This window comes from Prionailurus viverrinus, chromosome E1 (genome assembly GCF_022837055.1).
Source record: "Prionailurus viverrinus isolate Anna chromosome E1, UM_Priviv_1.0, whole genome shotgun sequence".
Taxonomy (NCBI): Eukaryota; Metazoa; Chordata; class Mammalia; order Carnivora; family Felidae; genus Prionailurus; species Prionailurus viverrinus.
In genome coordinates, this window is record NC_062574.1 from 29,424,960 (window position 1) to 29,444,987 (window position 20,028).

The 20,028-nt window shown below is 45.5% G+C and overlaps 1 protein-coding gene across 1 annotated transcript in view; it reads right to left on the reverse strand.

The window, feature by feature from the left end:
* The window catches only part of SCPEP1 (serine carboxypeptidase 1), a 32,211-nt gene extending 12,482 nt beyond the window's left edge, over positions 1 to 19,729 (reverse strand). The window contains exons 1-6 of the mRNA XM_047832926.1: positions 19,616 to 19,729; positions 16,174 to 16,322; positions 13,172 to 13,261; positions 9,040 to 9,195; positions 8,617 to 8,691; positions 3,685 to 3,757 (exon numbers count right to left, since the gene is read on the reverse strand). Coding sequence (XP_047688882.1) covers positions 3,685 to 3,757; positions 8,617 to 8,691; positions 9,040 to 9,195; positions 13,172 to 13,261; positions 16,174 to 16,322; positions 19,616 to 19,682 — 610 coding nt within the window. The 5' untranslated portion in view covers positions 19,683 to 19,729. The remainder of the gene's footprint in view (positions 1 to 3,684; positions 3,758 to 8,616; positions 8,692 to 9,039; positions 9,196 to 13,171; positions 13,262 to 16,173; positions 16,323 to 19,615) is intronic.
* Positions 19,730 to 20,028: the final 299 nt, after the last annotated feature.

A 20,028-nucleotide genomic window follows, 5' to 3' on the forward strand; every position in this document is an offset into this window, starting at 1 on the left:
GTAAAAACATGAGCCCCAGGTGAGCCCCGCTTCTCTCTCTGCCCCTCACTCATTTGCCCCCTGCAAAAGAAAAGTAAATAAATAAAATAAAATAAAATAAAATAAAATAAAATAAAATAAAATAATTAAAAAACAACAAATGAGTAAAACAACGCCTGCCCTCAAAGAGAACAGTTGGGTTTAGTTTGGATGATTCCCAATTCCCAGAACTATAGGTAAGGCTTGTACCACTGACATGTGCCAACAAAGTACCAAGGACCAAAACTTGCACATTTGAATATGTCATTCCTTTGCTTAAGAACCTTCAATAGTTCCTAAGGCTAAGCATCTCAAAGTATGCTTCAAGTAACCTCAGTTCTGCAGGATTTTACTCTAGGTATTAGAGAAGAAAAGGTGGTTCTTCAGTTAAGTATCTTTAAGGCTATGCAAAACAGAAAAAAATATTTTTTTTCCCTGCAGGACTTCTCAGAGTCTCTAACATGCCTATGAAACCTTGAAGAGGTGGAGTCAGTATTTAGCACCTCCAAAACTTATTTGACTCTGGAGCCCTCTGTGTGGCACCTCACGGTGATACCTCATAGGACTCGTATCCTTCAGAGCACACCCTGGGAAACGCAGGCACACCAGGCCCTCCGGGACCTAGCCGTCATTCACCTCCCCTGCTTAACTATCAAGCGTGTGCCTTAAGTTTCCTCACATACAGAATCGTCTGCAATTCTCCAATGTGTCCCATTCCCTGCTTGATCTAGTCCAGGAACTGACAAAATTTTTCTGTAAAGGAACAACCAGTAAACATTTTTTTTGCTCTGCAGGCCAGCTGACCTCTGTTGCAACTACTCCACTCTGTTGTGGCATCCTCCGAGCAGCCACAGACAACATGTCAATCAATGGGTGTGACCGTGTCCCAATAAAAAACTTATGGGTGGCAGGACAGACTCAACTTGTAGGCTGTAGTTTGCCAACCTCTGATGTCCAACAGGACTTTCTGCAATGATGGAAATATTCCGTATCTATGTGGTCCCAAACAAGTCAATAGCCACGTGTGGCGACTGGAACACTTGAAATGTGGATGGTGCAACTGAAAGATTAAAATTTTTATTGTACTTTAATTAATTTAAATTTAGTTGCATACGGCTATGGCTACCATCTTGAACTGTGTAGATCTTGAAGACACAGAACACATCTGTGCATCTTTCCTAAAACTTTGCACCTACTACCTAGCAAAGAGTTCATAACTGTGCATGCAAATCAACAGTATTTTTCTCTCAAAAAAGGAGTAACGTCTGGGGCACCTGGATGGCTCACTCAGCTAAATGTCTGACTCTTAATTTCGGCTCAGGTCATGATCTCAGGGTTCGTGAGATTGAGCCCCTGTGTCCAGCTCTGCGCTGACAGTGCAGAACTTGCTTGGGATTCTGTTTTCCTCTCTCTCTCTCCAAATAAATAAATAAACATTGTTTAAAAAAAAAAAGGAGTACTTCTGGGATGGAAGGGTGGAACTTAAGTGGATCTGAAAGTCTGAAAGGAGGGATCTGGGCAGGAAGGTTTCTTCCTTCCTTCCTTCCCTCCCTCCCTCCTTTCTTTCTTTCTTTTTCTTTCTTTACTTTTTTCTTTCTTTCTTATTTTGAGAGAGAGAGAAAGAACCAGTGGGGAAGGGGTAGAGAGAGAGGGAGACAGAGGATCCAAAGCGGGCTCTGTGCTGAGCACAGAGAGCTCGATGCTAGGCTCGAGCTCACAAACTGTGAGATCATGACCTGAGCCTAAGTCAGACACTTAACCGACTAAGCTACCCAGGAGTCCCTGGCAAGAAGATTTCTAAGGGGAAGCTGGTCACAGCAAGGTGAAAAAAGGTAGATTTTGGATAGGATGAATAGCACTTGCGAAGCCATGAGACTAAACTTCCTGGTCTTGTGTAAATAGGTGAGTGCATAAATTCTGGAGCCTGCTGCCTAGAGGTGAATACTGACTTCAGCTGTGTGACTTTACGAAAATTGCTTAACCTCTCTGAATCTCAGTTTCATCATCTCCAAAACTGTGATAATAACAGCATCCATCCATGGAGCTGTCATATGTGTTTGCATAACACATTCAAGTGTTGAGCACTGTTAGGAAAATGATGAGACCGCAGAAAGCAGCGTGTGATTCTAAGTGAGATGGTGAGCTTCATGTCTCTGATCAAGGCTTCTGCAGTGTCATGATGTCCTACAAGGTCCACCCAGGAAGGAAAAACAAATAGCAGCCCTTCTCCTGATGCTAACTCAAGAGCTCCATTTCAGTCCTAGGTAATGCCAAGAAAAAAGGCAAAAAATACCATTCCAAGTAGTATCAGAATATCTCAAATCCATTAGGGACACAGCTCTGTGACAAACCACATCCCTACCTTTCAGGGAAAAAAATATTACTTTTTATAAATTACTATTTTTTTTAATGTTTATTTATTTATTTGGAGAGACAGAGCACGAGCGGAGGATGGACAGAGAGCGAGGGAGACACAGAATCTGAAGCAGGCTCCAGGCTCTGAGCTGTCAGCACAGAGCCTGATATGGGGCTGGAGCCCGTGAACCATGAGACCATGAACCGAGCCGAAGTTGGACGCTTAACTGACTGAGCCACCCAGGTCCCCATACAAATTACTATTTTTAAAAACTGAGGCATAATCACACATCAGAAATCATAAATCAGGGTCGTGGGTTCAAGCTCCACACTGGGTTCCATGCTGAGTGTGGAGCCTACTTAAAACAAAACCCAGAAATTTTGGTAAATGCAAACACCCATGTAACAACCACCGCAGTGAAGACATAGAACACAGGCAGCCTAGAAAGTTCCTTAGTGTCCCTTTCCAGCTTATTCCCTTCCCTCCTCCAGAGGGTAACTTCTCTTCTAATTTCTAACTTTGTGGTTTGGTCTTGCCTGTGAAGTTACCTTTTGTTAGGTTAGAGTAGTTCTCAACCAGGGACATCTGGAGGTGTTTTTGTACATCACACTGGGGTGGGTAGACTGGCATCTAACAGGTAGAGATGCTAACATCCAACAATGCACAGGACAGCCCCCACAACAAAGAAATATGTGGCTTAAAATGTCAGTAGCCCTGAGATTTAGAAATCCTGTGTTAGAGTGAACCCCACCAAGGTGACTATTTCAGATGTCGGAAGCCACACCCCAGATGTCTGCATCATAAACAACTCTTATCTGTACTCCCGAAGAGGACACTCAGGTTATGAAACTACATACCTGAGCTGCAGGACCTGATGGAAACTCTGTCTCACCACCGATATGAGCAACACACAGGAATTTCACCCCAAACCCTCATGCTAGTGGTGGGGAACAAATGACCAACAGAACTGGGTGTGCATCCCGATCAGGTCACTCATGCTGTGTGTCAGAGAGCAAATTCCACCTCCTCTCTGAGTGTTTAGAAGGTCTTCAGCTGTAAAATTTGATTCTTTTGTTGTAAGAGTCAAATAAGAGAATTCAGTCTGGCCGGCAGAGGTCCATGGTAGGAGCTCCGTAAATGAGTTCTCATCCTCAAACTTCTCAGACACTCCTGGAGCAAATACTTTCTGGGTTGACATCTCTAATGACCCAGAAAATCCTGTTGCCTTGTTCCCTGATCTGGACAACACAGCCCAAAGTCCCAGGGAAGAATAGAGAATGGGAAAGAAGAAATGAAAATTCCGTGCTTACTTATAGGGGAGATCCATGAGTCACCCAAAGCAACGCCAGCAAAGTTGCACTGGATGGTCCCTTGCTGAACAGCCTGAAAGAAGAGAAGTCAACATCCTTGCCAAGGCAACCCAATGACCTCCATCCCTTCCTCAGTAGGAGGGGGCCAAGCCTTTATGCACCACCTTTGCCAAGCACAGAAAACTTTTGCCCATCCTTTCCAAGATCCCTTGGGTATCCAAAGACCTCAGATACCCACTAGAGAGCGAGGGTAACTCTTTCCTGCTGCCATATGCAAAGTGAGGAAGAACTGTTTGGGCATCTCTCTACCGGGTGTTGTTTTTTTTTTTTTAAGATTTTTTTCTTAATATGTATTTATTTATTTTTGAGAGAGCATGAGCAGGCCCCACACTGTCAGTGCAGAGCCCGATGTGAGGCTCGAACCCACGAACCGTGAGATCATGACCTGAGCCGAAATCTAGAGTTGGATGTTCCACCGACTGAGCCACCCAGGCGCCTCCCTCTACTGTTGTTGAAAGAGTGTTGGCAGGATGTGGGTGGGGTCTGGTACAGCCCTTTTCTTTCAGATGGTCACTAGCACCCTTTCCCCCAAGGTCTGTGATTCCTCACAAGGTGCTGGAGGTGGAGGGGTGGGAGGCTTGGGGACAACAATCACTGACCACAGGGCAGTCACTGTGGGGGTGGCAGGCCTCCTCAGGAGATCCTTGAGGGTGGGATGGATGCCTCAGGACTATACTATCATTTGTATAAAAATGAGAAAAAAGAATATACAGTGGACCCTTGATAATAGGTTTGAACTGCACCGGTCCACTCATATGCAGGTTTTTCCCAACAACTACAATAAAGTACTATAAATGTATTTTCTCTTCCTTACGATTTCTTAGTAGCAGTTTCTTTCCTAGCTTAGTTTATTGTAAGAATATAGTATAGAATACACGTAATATATGAACAATGTGAATCAACTGTTGAGGTTCTCAGTCAGGCTTGTGGTCAATAGTAGGCTGTGGGTAGTTAAGTTTTGAGACAGCCAAAAAGTTATATGTGGATTTTCCATCGCATGACTTACTTCTATAGAGAAACTGAATCACTATGTTGCACATCTGAAACTAATATAACATTGTCTCAAACAAAAAAACTTTTTTTGCTTAAAAAAGTTGTATGTGGGGGCTCCTGGGTGGCTCAACCGGTTAAGCATCTTACTTTGACACAGGTCATGATCTCACAGTTCGTGGGTTCAAGCCCCACATCAGGCTCTGTGCTGACAACTCAGAGCCTGGAGCCTGCTTCAGACTGTGTCTCCCTCTCTCTCTGCCTGCCCCCCCCCCCCCAAATAAATAAACATTAAAAAATTTTTTTAATTAAAAAAAAAAAAAAGGTATATGTGAAAAACAAACAAGCAAAGTTGTATGTGGATTTTTGAATGAGCAGGTGATGGCTCCTGACCCCCATGTTGTTCAGGGTCAACTGTATGTGAATTAGCTTACGTAGGCACAGAATACCTCTGGAAAGCTACAGAAGCTGCTAATAACAGAGGCTGCTTTAGGGGAGAGGGGGAGGCAAGGGTGAGATTTTTTCCAGTATCTTTTACATGTTTTGAATTTTGAATTAGTGCATGCACAAACTATTCAGAGATCTAAAATAAGAACACAGTGACCATCCTGACTTTGAATGTTAGTAATTACAGAGAAAGAATTATGCATTTATCTGGTTTTCCATAAGGAATTTACTTCATAAGTCACCTAAATAGCCCAGGTGATGGGGGAAAGTTCCAGTTTATAGACTACCAGCTAATGGATGTGAACAAAAAGACAGGAGGAGAAAACCATCATTTTGTAACTCCTAACAATATTACTGACTCACATGAGAATCAAAAATGGATGTAAAACTATTAGGTGAAAGATGGATGAAGAATTAGACATCCATATAGTGCGAAGATAACACCACTCAGGTAACTTTCTATGCAGGCGGAAGGTGAAAGAGTCCAGTGGAAAAATCAGACTAGATCTAGATATTATGTCCTTTCTGATTTGAAGCAAAATAAAGTGCACAGGGGCGCTTGGGTGGCTCAGTTGGTTAAGCATCCGACTTTTTTTTTTTATTATTTAAAAATAAAATTTTTTTTAATGTTTATTTGTTTTTGACAGAGAGAGAGAGACAGAACATGAGCAGGGGAGAGGCAGAGAGAGAGGGAGACACAGAATCCAAAACAGGCTCCAGGCTCTGAGCTGTCACCACAGAGCCTGACACGGGGCTCGAACTCACAGACTGTGAGATCATGACCTGAGCCGAAGTCGGTCACTCAAACGACTGAGCCACCCAGGTGCCCCCCTTTTTTATTTATTTAAATTTTTTTTAATGTTTATTTATTTTTGACAGAGAAAGAGAGACAGAACATGAGCAGGGGAGAGGCAGAGAGAGAGGGAGAAGCATCCGACTCTTAATTTCGACTCAGGTCACGATCCCAGGGTCAGGGGATTGAGCCCTGCATGGGGCTTGTGCTGAACGTGGAGCCTGCTTAAGATCTTCTCTCTCCCTCTTCCTCTGTCCTTCACCCACTCACGCTATGTCTCTCAAATAAATAAATAAGTAAATAAATAAAATATTTTTTAAAAGTGAAGTACACATCACGTATATCAGAGAGTGGCAATTTTTTCTAGAAAGGGCCAGAATTTAAAATATTATAGGGTTTGTAGACCAAACAGCCTGTGTTGCAATTACTTAGTTCTACCACTGTATCGCTAGAGCAGCTACAGGTAATATGTAAACAAATGAACAATTCTAATAAAACTTTATTTGTGGGCATTGAAATTTGAGTTTCATGTAATTTTCACGCATCACGATATATTACCTTGCTTTTAAACCCTGCCGTGCACCACCACCACTTGAAAATGTAAAAGCCCTTCTTAGCTCACAGGTCATATAAAACCAGGTGGTGGCAGGGCCTGGGTGGCTCTCAGTCGGTTGAGCGCCCGACTTTGGCTCAGGTCATGATCTCTTGGTTCGTGAGTTCGAGCCCTGCGTTGGGCTCTCTGCTGTGAGTGCAGAGCCTGCTTCAAACCTTATGTCCCCGTCTCTCTGCTCCTTCCCAACTTGTGCATGCATGCGTGTGCTCTCTCTCTTTCTCAAAAAATAAATAAACATTAAAAAAAAAAAAAAAAAGAAGCTCATACAAGCTCACTGTAAGCAAACTTAAACACCACAGGAGACAGGAGAAAATGTGGAAAAACTTTCCCCTCTGTCCCACATGCACCCCCCCCCCCACTCACCAGTTCACCACAGTTAAGATGTTACATACGCTTCTCAGCCCTTTCTTTGCTTTCACAAGCTTACACACACACACACACACACACACACACACACACACACACACGTATATAGAGATGCATGCATTCTTTATGATGGTTGCCCCATCATGGAAGGATACATCTATTTTGTTTAAGTAATCCTCTACAGATAGCCACTGACTTTGTTTTCAGTTGACAGACATTGTAAGCAATAGTGTATTAAACATTCTCAACACACAAACATGTGTTAAGAATTCCCACAGGACAGATTCCCAGAACTGAAATTACTGGTCAAAGGGCATATAGACTTTAAAAGTTGACAGATACTGCCAATGATTTACCATTAGGGAGCCTGGGTGCCTCCATCAGTTGGGCATCCAACTTCGGTTCAGGTCATAATCTCACGGCTCATGGGTTCGAGCCCCGCATCAGAATCTGTGCTGACAGCTTAGAGCTCAGAGCCTCGAGCCTGCTTCGGATTCTGTCTCCCTCTCTCTGCACCTCCCCTGCTCACACTCTGTCTCTTTCTCTCAAAAATAAAAAAACATTAAAAAATTTTTTTCTTAATAAAAAATAAATAAATAAATAAAATGATTTACCATTTTAAAATGTTTTATTCATTTCCCTGACTTCTTAACCAAAACTGGGTATCACCAATCTTTTAAATATTTGTAAATCCCATAGATTCGGCTACTAATAAAAGTTGAGCATTTTCCATATGTTCACAGGCTGTTTGCATTTCTTCTATAAATTGTTTGTTTGCATTCTTTGCCAATTCACAAAGAATACTGTCTTTCTTAGGATATTCTCTTTTTTTATGGAGTATCAATAAGAATACCTTTCCTATTATATAGATAGATTCTTTTTGGAGACAGAAAGAGAGTGTGCACAGGGGAGAGGGGCAGAAGGAGAGAGAGGGAGGGAGGGGAAGGGAGAGGGAGAGGGAGGGAGGGAGGGAGGGAGGGAGGGAGGGAGAGAGAGAGAGAGAGAAAGAGAATCCCAAGCAGGCTCCACAGTTAGCGCAGAGCCTGATGTGGGGCTTGACACTGTGAACCACAAAATCACAGACCTGAGCCCACTAAGTGTCAGATGCTTAACCAAGTGAGCCATCCAGGCGCCCTTAGATTTTTTTATGTTTTGATTTTTTAATCTATCTACAACTGACGTTTTATGGAAGAAGAAATTCAATGTTACTGGTTTTCAAAGTGAGAGCCATTCGTTTCTGTGCCATTCATTGAATATTGTCTGTTGCCCAATGATTTGAAATGCCATGTTATCATTTGGTATGATTCTGCCACATGATCATATCCATGACACATACATGTTACTTACATACACACAGAAGTATATGTAAAATCTGTTTCCGGGTTCTTCACCCTGCTGCATTGAAGTCTGCTGCTAAGCTAGTACCACATTGTTTTACTGTTTTACTCATTGTAGCTTTCTTATGACTCGTTTCATATCCGTTAGGGCAACCTTCACTGTGTTCTTTGGAACTTTTCATGGTTATTATTAGAGATTTAACCTTACTCTGCACGTACAAGGTACCACAAGGTCCTATTCATAGTATATTCAATATCAGCTGATATAAAAAGGAACAGAATCAGTTTATCTGAAACGAAAACAAGAAAGACATCTTTCCTGTTACCTTATAAAGTTCTAGACCAATGCCAGCGGCCATTTTGCCTCCATAGGACTCCGAGAAAATGTAGAATGGAATCGTCTAGCAAGAAAAGGAATTTACACAGAATTAAATATCCCGAGTGCATTTTTTTTTACATAAATTAATTTCAGATTTCTATTGCATGTAATGGCCAGACAAAAATCTGCTTTTATTGGTCTTTCCCCCCCTTATCTGGTTAGAGTACCAGGCTCCAAGGTCATTCTTTCAAGCTTAAAACCACCTTGAGAGATGACAGAAACAGAAGGCCACAACCTGATCTCGGGTGCAGAAGGGCTGTCTCTGATAACAGCTGGACATTGAACTCTTGGGGAAATTTAAGTTTATTAGGATGGATGTGACAGTGGGACTGTGAGCGCTTTGCTTAGCTGACCCCGAGTTACAGCTTACCTGGAATTCTTTGTGGCAATCGAAGAAGGTCTTTAGGAGAATCATCATGTCTGACACCACCATGGCGAGGTCTTTGGCATACGCGTCACTCTTGTTCACGTAACTGAACCCAGTGCCCACAGGGTTATCCACAAATAGGAGACTGGCCGACTGGAGCTACACGTCACAAGGGAAAGTCAAGTGGCACCATCGGTCAGTCACCAACTGTCTTTCCACTCTCTTCTATGAGCTCAACAAAACCCACACGCGAGGATATCAGTGTGCTTACAAGCCTACCGCTAAAAGGGATTTCAAAAAATTATAAACATAGGCTACTAAGGCGAAGAAAAGGAGAGGCAAGAAGGAAAGGTTAACATACACGGGGATCAAAACACATAAGCAGTCAGTTTTCACACAATATGGGGTCCTAAATGTAATACGTTAGCTCTGGTAGAACCACGCAGTCCAAGCAACAGCTGGAAGCAGTGAGGGTACGTCCAAGGTCTGAATACCACATATCAGTTTTCTTTAAGGTGAATCCAATTTCCACACCGGCCTGGCCTCCCGGTGCACTACAAGTACGGAATCTATCCTAATACCTCTTCCAAAGAGGCTCGGAGTTACAGAATCTCGATGTGAGTATGGTAAGCTAGGTGTGAATGAGTGGCCAAAGGAATGAAGTCCAAATCAAGGAACTGCCCGGGCCGGGGCCTGAAGGTAGAGTGTACTGGCTCGGATGTTGGAAATGTGGCAGGAGGTGGGCAGAGACCAGGTCATGCGCAGGAATCTGGATCTGGCCTTCTGGGAACTGAAAGACATTAAACTAAGGAGTGATTTGCATTGGAGAGGCACTCTAAAGCAGCCCCTAGAGAGGATGGAAAAGGGATGAAGGATATTAACAGCACTCGGGTATTCAACATAGAGTCACCACGTGACCCAGCAATTCCACTCGGAAACTGAAAATAGGAACTCAAAACAAATGTTTGTACACCAGTGTTCCCTGCACTGTTCACGAGCGCTAACAGGTAGAAACAACCCAAGTGTCCGTCACCAGATGAACAAACAGAATGTGGCATATCCATACGATGGCCTAGTATTCAGCCTTCAAAAAGGGAAGGAGTGGTATATCCTACATGGATGAACCTTGTAAATGTTATGCTAAGTGAAAGAAGCCACACGCCCAAGGCCACATTCTGTATGACGCCATTGTTACAAAACGGCTAACGCAGGCGAGTCTACAGAGACAAAGTTGATGGCACAAAAACAGACACATAGACCAATGGAATAGAATAGAAACCCCAGAACTAGACCCACAAACGTATGGCCAACTAATCTTTGACAAAGCAGGAAAGAGCACCCAACAGAGACAAAGTTGATTCGTGGCAAGTTGCCTAAGGAGAGATTGGTGGTTAACAGCTAAGGGGTATGAGGTTTTCTGGGATGGGAGGCTAGTGAAAATGGTCTGAAATTGAGTGTGGTAATGGTTGTAAAACTCTGAATATACGAAAAGCCATTGAATTGTATACTTTAAATGGGTGAATTATATGGTATGTGAATTGTATTTCAATAAAGCTATACTTAAAAAAATTCATTTTTAGGTAAAACTGATTGGATGAGGGGGAGGGTGGGAGAGGGAGGGGCAGGGGAAGATGAGATGGCTCTCTGGTTTCTGGCTCAGGTATCTGATTGGATGGTGGTACCATTTACCACAAGGGACACATGAGAGTTGGCTGGTTTTGTGGGTAGATAGAGGGTCTTGTGTAATAATGAATATGGCCTGGGCTATGTTGAACCGGGCACGTACGAGAGACATCCACAAGGAGGCATCTCAGAGGCAAATGGAGAAATAGTTCTTGGGCAAAAAGTTCTGAGCCAGAGATGCTGACTTGGGGGGCATCACCTTCTATGTGTCATTAAAGCAGTTGGAGAGGACAAGGCCACCCAAAGAACACATAGAAGAGAATGTTACCTAGGACAGGGTACAGGAAACAACAATATCTAAGACATGGGAATGGCCAACAGTGTGGCAAAGAAATCCAATGAAAAGAATCCCATGAAGGATCTAACGGGACTTTGGAACTGGGAAGCCAGCACACCCTTGGGGACAACAGCTCCAGCAGAGCTCTGGGGAGAGACTACAGCAGGTCAGGCCGGTGCTTCCCAACCTTGTCACGGCCACAGAGATAAGTGTACTGCATCCTAGAGCTAATGTGCACTGGGTTCCCTAGTAAGTACTCTCTCCTGCCCCCAGCACCCAGCCCCCAGGTGAGAAAGCTCTGGGCTAAGGCATAAATAGGAGGTAAAGACCAGGGGCCACTGGGTGACTCAGTCGGTTAAACATTCGACTTCAGCTCAGGTCGTGATCTCGCGGTCTGTGGGTTGAGGCCCGCACAGGGCTCTGTGCTGACAGCTTAGAGCCTGGAGCTTGCTTTGGATTCTGTGTCTCTGTCGCTCTCTGCCCCTCCCCTGCTTGTGCTCTGTCTCTCTGTCTCTCTCTCTCAAAAATAAATAAACATTAAAATTAAAAAAAAAAAATAGGAGGTAAAGACTAGACAGCAGTAAATACAGGCACACCTTGTTTTACTGCATTTTTTTCTTTAACAAATTAAAGGTTTGTAGGCAGCCCTGTGTTGAGCAAGTCTACAGACACCATTTTCCCAACAGCATCTGCTTGCTTCGTGTCTCTGTGTCACATTTTGGTAATTCTTGCAATATTTCAAACTGTTTCATTATTACTGTGCTTGTTACAGTGCTCTGTAACCAGTGATTAGGACTCACTGAAAGTTCAGATGATGGTTAGCTGTTTTTAGCAATAAAGTATTTTTAATTTAACGTACATAGTTTTACATGTAACAGACCATGGTATAGTTTAAGCGTGACTTTTCTATGCCCTGGGAAATCGAAAAATTCATTTGACCCGCTTTACTGTAGGTCTGGAAACCAAACCCGCAACATCTCCAAGGTATGCCTGTATAAGTCGGTTAAGCGGCCGACTTCGGCTCAGGTCATGATCTCACAGTCTGTGGGTTCGAGCCCCGCGTCGGGCTCTGTGCTGACAGCTCAGAGCCTGGAGCCTGTTTCAGATTCTGTGTCTCCCTCTCTCTGACCCTCCCCCGTTCATGCTCTGTCTCTCTCTGTCTCAAAAATAAATAAATGTTTAAAAAAAAAAAAAAAAGAAAAGAAATCTTTCAAGAAAAGGTAGTAGCTGGAGGCGCTTGGTAGTAGGTTGGGAAAAACCTGTGCATGTCTGTAGCTCAGGCAACAGAGAGCCTACAGACAGCATAAGGATATAGAAAGGTACTAACTGTCCAAGTAGAATCTTTGAGAAAGGGGCCCCAGCAGAGAGGGGCCTCGTGTTATTTGGAGATGGGCAGGAGGATAGTAAGGGGCAGGAAGGGGTAGAGAGGACAGGGGAAAGCTGGTCACAGGCAATGAGAGGCAGGGAGACCGGGCAGACAGGGAGGGAGCAGAGCAGCAGCACACAGCAGAGGGCGGCCACGAGCTCAGGCAAAGCCCACAACCAGGTTGTGGTTTTGCCCGCCAGTGTCTGGCACCCAGGAGCAGGGGCCGAGCAGGTGCACAGTGCGACTGATCCAAGGTTGGGGGTGGCTTGGCTCTTCGGGGAGAAGGATGAAGGAGCCAGGGGTTGAGCAGAGAGGGGTTAGGGCGGGATGTGAAACCAAGAACGAGGGAGGGGGTGGAGACAGAATAAGAGAGACACCAAAAAGGTAGAGGACAAAGGCTCTGAAGTCTTGATGAAGTCAAGAAGCAGGATAGGAGAGTGGAGAGGGGACAGGATTGGACGTCGTGGCCAGAGGGTGGTGGGATCCTGCGGTCAGATTGCAGAGATGGCCAAACAGGAAATGACAAGGTCCAGGGTGTCTGCTGGAATAGGCTTCGGCCGTCAAGTGGATGGAAAGGTCACTGACGTGGGAAGGGAAGAAAGCCAGGGGACGGACAAGCTGCCCCAGAAATGGAAGAAGCTGGCTAGAGCGGAAGCCTAGGGACAAGTGCACAAGGCCCAGGACCCCTGGGGCAGAGGATGGAGCGGGATTGCTTAATCTGTGACCCCACCCAGAATGGGGTAGGGCCAGGTGGGGCTCAGCCTTGGAGAGGCCACAGGGCAGTTTCAGTCAGGCTGTGCTCACTGTACCCAGGTAGTTCTTCGTGGTTTGAGATCACTGTCAAGGGGCCCAATTTCCTCAAAGTTTCCAAATCCAGTGCTGGAACCGCCCGGACCACCCTGTGGAAGAGAAAATAAACAACAAAATAAGCCCAGAGAAAACATTAGTCAAATCTTGGTCATTATAACAATGACCACATTCACTCTAAATGATTTATGATTTAGTGCCGGCTCGGTCAACATTCTACGAAAGACACAACTGACCTGGTGAACCAGGGGGTCTGTACCGACAGAGCCCCTGGTAACTGCTGAAGTCTTTCTAAAGGGAAAAGACTCAGGGACACCTGTCTGGCTCAGTCAGTAAGGCATGCGACTCTTGACCTTGGGGTTGTGAGTTCAAGCCCCATGTTGGGTGTAAAGATTGCTAATAAATAAATAAATAAATAAATACACCTGGCTTACGAGGCCCAAAAGGAATTTTCCTACCTCCGATCCTCTGAGATTGACTCCTGACCCGCCATGGGGCACGCAGGGCACTGACCTTCAAAACACCTTGGCCAACCCCTCTCATCTCCAAGATGAACAGTAAGGCCCAGGTAAGGGACATGGCAATTAGGGGTCCATTTTGCCAGGTCTGGACCTGGGGCCCTGTGACTCCTCACCCCACCACCTCTCCTCTGTCCCTGCAGACCAACAAGGGACGCAGACTGAAGGGAAGTTTGATCATGTGGATCCTGGGATATAATTTAGTAAATGTAGAAGTCCCAGGGCAGGAAGGACTCAATACTGTGTGCATCCAGGGCCAATGGCAGGGCAGGACTGTGAGCAGAGCTCAGTGCCGGGGCATTGTCAGTTGAGCATCTGACTTCAGCTCAGGTCATGATCTCACAGCTTATGAGTTCTAGCCCCGCCTTGGGGTCTGTGTTGACAGCTCGGAACCTGGAGGCTGCTTCGGATTCTGTGTCTCCCTCTCTCTTTGCCTTTTCCCCACTCATGCTCTCTCTCTCTCTCTCTCTCTCTCTCTCTCTCTCTCTCTCTCTCAAAAATAAATAAACATCGGGACGCCTGGATGGCTCAGTCAGTTAAGTGGCTGACTTCAGCTGAGGTCATGATCTCACGGTTTGTGAGTTCGAGCCCCACGTCAGGCTCTGTGCTGACAGCTCAGAGCCTGGAGCCTGCTTTGGATTCTGTGTCTCCCCCTCTCTCTGTCCCTCCCTGTTTGCACTCTCTCTCCCAAAAATAAATAAACACTTAAAAATAAATAAATAAACAAACATTAAAAAAATAATAAAATAAAATAAAATGTTGGCAACTAATCCAGATAAAACAATAGGAAGGTTTTGCAACTTCTGAAATTCAATGGTTTTTAAATTCCTGAGAGCCCAGAAGGTGCTTGAGGGGTGAGCATGTGACAAAGGGAAGGCGGCCAGGGTAGGACCCGGCCTACACTCCAGCCCTTCTGCTTTCCACTTGGGCTCCGTATAGAAGCTTTCACTTGACGGTGGTAAGAGTCTTGCTGATGAAGAAAAAGTTGAAAAACCTTAAAATCCCTCAGATTAAAAAACAAAGCCCAGGGGCGCCTGGATGGCTCTAATGGTGGGGCACCTGACTTAGGCTCAGGTCATGATCTCGCAGTTCATGGGTTCGAGCCCAGTGTCGGGCTGTGTGCTGACAGCTTGGGGTGTGGAGCTTCTGGTTCTAAGTCTCCCTCTCTCTCTGCCCCTCACCCGCTCACACTCTGTCTCTCTCTCAAAAATAAATAATTTTTTTAATTAAAAAAAATAATAAACAAACAAAAACCAAAGCCCAGAAAACGGAACCCTGCAGCATCTCTACCTACAGCAGCCCTGGGTGGACAGAAGGGCACTGGGATACACCCGTGGCATCTTCTTCTCAGACACTTTTACATCTGCACCCTTGGCCCAGGCCTCACCTCCAGCACTCAAAGGAGACAGTTGTGATAACGCCCCCTTTCCGCACAGGGCTCACCTGCACTCTGTCTCATCAGGAGAGTCCGCCAGGGCTAGCTGAGGAGGCCAAGCCCAGGGCACCAGCAGGCTGCTCGTGAATACTGACATTTTGGGAGGAAGTGACACATGCATCCCATGGAGAGGAGTACCCTGACACCCTATTTACTGGTGCGCAACCTGGCGCCCAATCTGGGCCATACCGCCAGTTTCCAGAAGCTGAAGCAAAACTATGTTCGTCAACCCCTCCCTAAAGGCTGGTCTTCCAGGTGGGTGTGGGCCACCTCTAGGCAAATATTTTAGGAATGCAAGAGAGGATCCTCTGCCTGCCCCCCAAAGCTGCCTCCAACCGGTTCCCAGCCTTCCATCCTACAATCAGAGCTCAAGATTAAAACCCAAACACACTCAGGGAGGATAGGACCCAACATTGAATTCTAAGATACAAAAGACCGAGTCCTTTCAAAAGGGGGCTTTTCTGGGGGCAAGGAGTGAGGGTCTAGGAAGGACTAGGAGAAGGGACAGAGAGAAAGGGCTGCTCGGGAACCTTTCTGAACACTTGTCAGCATTTAGTCACAGGGGTCTACAGGAGCTTCTGCTAAGGCATCCTGCCACTGACTGGACTCAATATAATGTTTATTTATTTTTGAGAGAGAGAGGGAGAGACAGAATATGAGTGGGGGAGGGGCAGAGAGAGAGGGAGACAGAATTCAGGCTCCAGGCTCCGAGCTGTCAGCACAGAGCCCGACATGGGGCACGAACTCACGGACCGTGAGATCATGACCTGAGCTGAAGTCGGACACTTAACTGACTGAGCCACCCAGGCGTCCCTTGACTGGGCTCAATATAAAAAGACCTCTGCAAAGGCTAGCACCTCTCACTCTCTGATTTGGCCTCTTAGCATACCATTGTCTTTGCTTGCCTCAGGAGGGCACCAAACCACCCCCCCCCCCCAGCCAGGACCCCCCCCCCCCCCAGATCAGTCCTTCCCCCCCGAGCGGTGAGCTTTTACGAGCCAGCAAAGTGGTAAGAGGGGAAAACCGGGCCAGGCAGCCAGGCCACTTTTACCTGAAGCCACATGACCAGAGGGAGTTCTGAGAAGTTCTTGCAGGGGTTAGTTGCGTAATAGAGCCACCAGAACATGTGGGCATCCTTGCGGACAGTCACATAATCCCACACTTCCTTTCCTTCCTCTGCGGGCCAGTCAATGACTGCTCCTGAAACAGAAGCACAGCGTGATTTTCCTGAAGGTCAACCATCCAGGTAAATCCCAAGGCTGTAGAGATGGCCATGCTAAGCTAGAGATGATGTGGTTTATATTTTTGGCAAGGTACTCACTCTAATATAGTGGGGAGATAAGGAAAAGACACTTCAGTTGTGAAAAAAACAAACCAAACTTACTAGTGGCAGAGGAGATTGGGGGCTTTCACTTTTTCCTCTGCACCGTCTGTAATATTTGAATTTTTAACAGTAGGCATGAACACTTTTACAATTCTGTTTTTTCTTTTTTTTTTTTTTAACTTTATTTTATTTATTTTAAGATAGAGAGAGAGAGAACACAAGTGGGGTAGGGGAAGAGAGAGAGAAAATCCCAAGCAGGCTCTGCACTGATAGCGAAGAGCCCGATGCGGGGCTTGAACTCATGAACCTCGAGATCATGACCTGAGCCGAAGTCACTTAGCCAACTGAGCCACCCAGGCACCCCCACAATTCTGTTTGAAAAAGAGAGAGAGATTTACATTTTGGGGAAAAAAGGAAAAAATCTCAAAATGCAAGATGCCAGCTTTTGTATCTCATTTAATGTATTATTAAAGAGGTATCCCAAATTAGAGAGACCAAGAGTCACTATATTATATTGGGGCAACTGTTAACTTTTGTGAAGGAAAAAAAAAAAATCTAAGTCCTTTTTAAAAAAAAAATTTATGTTTACTTTTTGAGAGAGAGAGAGACAGAGAGAGCAAGCTGGGGAGGAGCAGAGAAAGAGAGACGGAGAGAGAAAATCCCAAGCAGGCCCAGTGCTGTCCATGACAACCAGTCAAGGCACTGGAATTCAAGAACTGTGAGATCATGACCCGAAGTGAAACCAAGAGTCGGACGTTTAACTGAATGAGCCACTCAGGTGCCCCCACAAATGTAGGTCCTTACTTAACACTCTAAACCAAAATAAATTTCAAGTGGATAAAGTATTTCAATTCTAAAATTTTGATATTAAAAATAATATGAAAATATAATTGAATGTTTTTCTGATCTCTGGATGGGGAAATGATGTAGGCATACCCCACAGATATAAAGAAAACTATCAACAGAGTTGAGGACAGAAACTTGTTACATTTTCTGTACAATAAAATTTATGTACATCAAAAATAAAATCGGGGCGCCTGGGTGGCTCAGTCGGTTGGGTGTCCGACTTCGGCCCAGGTCACGATCCCGTGCTTGGTGGGTTCGAGCCCCATGTGGGGCTGTGTGCTGACAGCTCAGAGTCTGGAGCCTGCTTCAGATTCTGTATCTGTCTCTCTCTCTACCCCTCCCTTGCTTGCACTCTGTCTCCCAAAAAGAAAATAAATATTAAAAAAATAATAATAAAATTAAATTAAAAGGCAAACAAAGAAAGATCTGTGACAAATATGCACAACAGCAATTTTCTTTACTTGTATAGATCAATTTTTTTTTTACTTTTTTTAACGTTTTTATTTTATTTTTTGAGAAGCAGAGACAGACAAACGCTTAACTGACTGAGCCACCCAGGCGCCCCATTTCGTAGATAAATTGAAAACAGGAAGACCCTGGGGCGCCTGGGTAGTTCAGCTGGTTAAGCCTCTGACTCTTGATTTCAGCTCCACCTCATGGTTAGCGGGTTTGGGCCCGGAGTCAGGCTCTACACTGACAGCTTGGAGCTTGCTTGGGATCCTCTCTCTCTCCCTCTCTCTCTACCCTACCCCTTCCCTGCACCCACCCCACCTCTCTCTCAAAATAAATAAACTTAAAAAGGGTTAACATCACTAATATTCATATATGAAAAGTAAAGCAATATGAGGTCACTAAAAAAATCTTCGCTTATTTGATAGACAACAAAATAATGGCGGGTGCTCAATGTCCACAAGGAGGCTGGAGACCGGCCCTCAGCACTGTTGGCCAGAGTGCACACAGCATCACTTTTCGGGAAGGCAGTCTGGCTTTCCAAATAGCAAAAGAAAGATATTCCATAGATTAAAAGCCATATATATACATGTACATCCTTCAATCCCGCAGCTCCAATTTTCCTTAGTTATCTTTGTAGCATCTGCAAAATAGGTATCAGAAAAGAGTAAGTTATGCACATTTTCTATGTCACCTTTGCTAAAGTAACAACTCTCAAGTTACAGTTGTTTTTCTCAAATACCCTCTGAGGGTGGAAAAAAAAAAAAAGGCTAATAATGTGCAAAGATGATGAGAGGCGACCCTCGATGATGGGCGTTTCCTGCCTTCCACTTCCTCTTTTCTTAAATTCCAAGCCCCCGTGACAAGGAAAACAACAAAAACTGGTCTCAAAAAGAAAAGAAGGGAGTAGATGAGGAGACAGAGGGGTTTTGTAACTGATTAAGAAAACCAGAAAGTGGCTTGAGGGGCAGAACAGAATGGCTAGATCATAGATGTGGCTGTAAGATTTGAGGTACGGGTGACAGATCACACTACCTCCTGGAAAGTAACAGATACGGCCTGGGTCCCTTTTGACTTCATGGCTGGCACTCCTCCCTTCCTTGGCAGTGAGCACTGTTAAAATTTGGGGGGGGGGGGGGATGGACAACCTATTTGACAACATTTTCCAGACCCAAGCTGAAGGGCCCGAGTATCCCCAGTTACACAAGGAGTTACACAAGGAGGAATGTGGAGCAACCCGCCTCAAGTCACAAGGCAAGTTTGCGGCCAGTTCCAGTTCCCAGATCTGGATTCAGACCACAAGACATTTTGCTGAAACACTGAAAATCAATTTCCAAGTCATCCTGTTAAACACGAATTTGTTCTTGTCAAAAAGAATCGCAGTGAAGGGAGATGTTATCCTGTCTGTACGGATCAAGTAGAGAGAAAAAGCCCTTATCTCAATGAAACGTCCCATTCGAGGTAGGACTTTTCAGGGTCCTTTGGACCGCATGTTTCAGCCCAAAAGAAAAAGTCCCCATAATCCCACTTAGCAGCCAATCACGGCAGGAAAAGGGAGGTGGATTTAGGATCGTGGTAACCTCACCCACCAGCAGTTTCCCCGACTCAAGTAATTTGCACAACTGCTCCTACCTAGGCGTAGGGAAGAGAGGAGCACCAGACTATTCAGCGCCAGGAAGGGGTATTAAAAGCACTTAGTATTTTATCTTAAAAAAGAAAAAAAAGAAAAAAAGAGCTAGGTCCTAAAGCAGTTTGATCACGGAAGGTAGAAACGGGGAAAGGCATTTGCTCTAAAAAGCACAAACCCACAAACAGACTCTCATCCCTGGAGAAGGATGCACCGGCCTCTGGTGCACTTTCCTCCCGAACCTACCGGTACTCAGGCCCAGCAGCAAGAGCAGCAGCAGCACCACGGGAGAGGTCCTCGGCACCAGCTCCATGGCGAATACGGCGCGGCGACACCAGCCCAAGGCTGAACCCTGCGCCCCACCACGTGACCGCAGTGGGTGGGACCTGGCTCCGACCGGGGCCTGGGCGGGCCCTGAGGCGTGGGCGGGCCCTGAGGCGTGGGCGGGGCGTGGGCGGGGCCTGAGCGGCTCGCGGCTGCTAGTGTCCCGCGGGCGCTCTGCTGGGCCTCCAGACCGCGAGCCAGGCAGCGGCGGTCTAGGTGCTCTGTCTGCCCCACCGCTACCTCCTTTGCCGTTTTGCGGACGGATCAGAGAGGTTGAGGCGTTTAATACATTTGTTTGACTTGGGTCGTGGGACAGGACTGAGACGCTGCGAAGA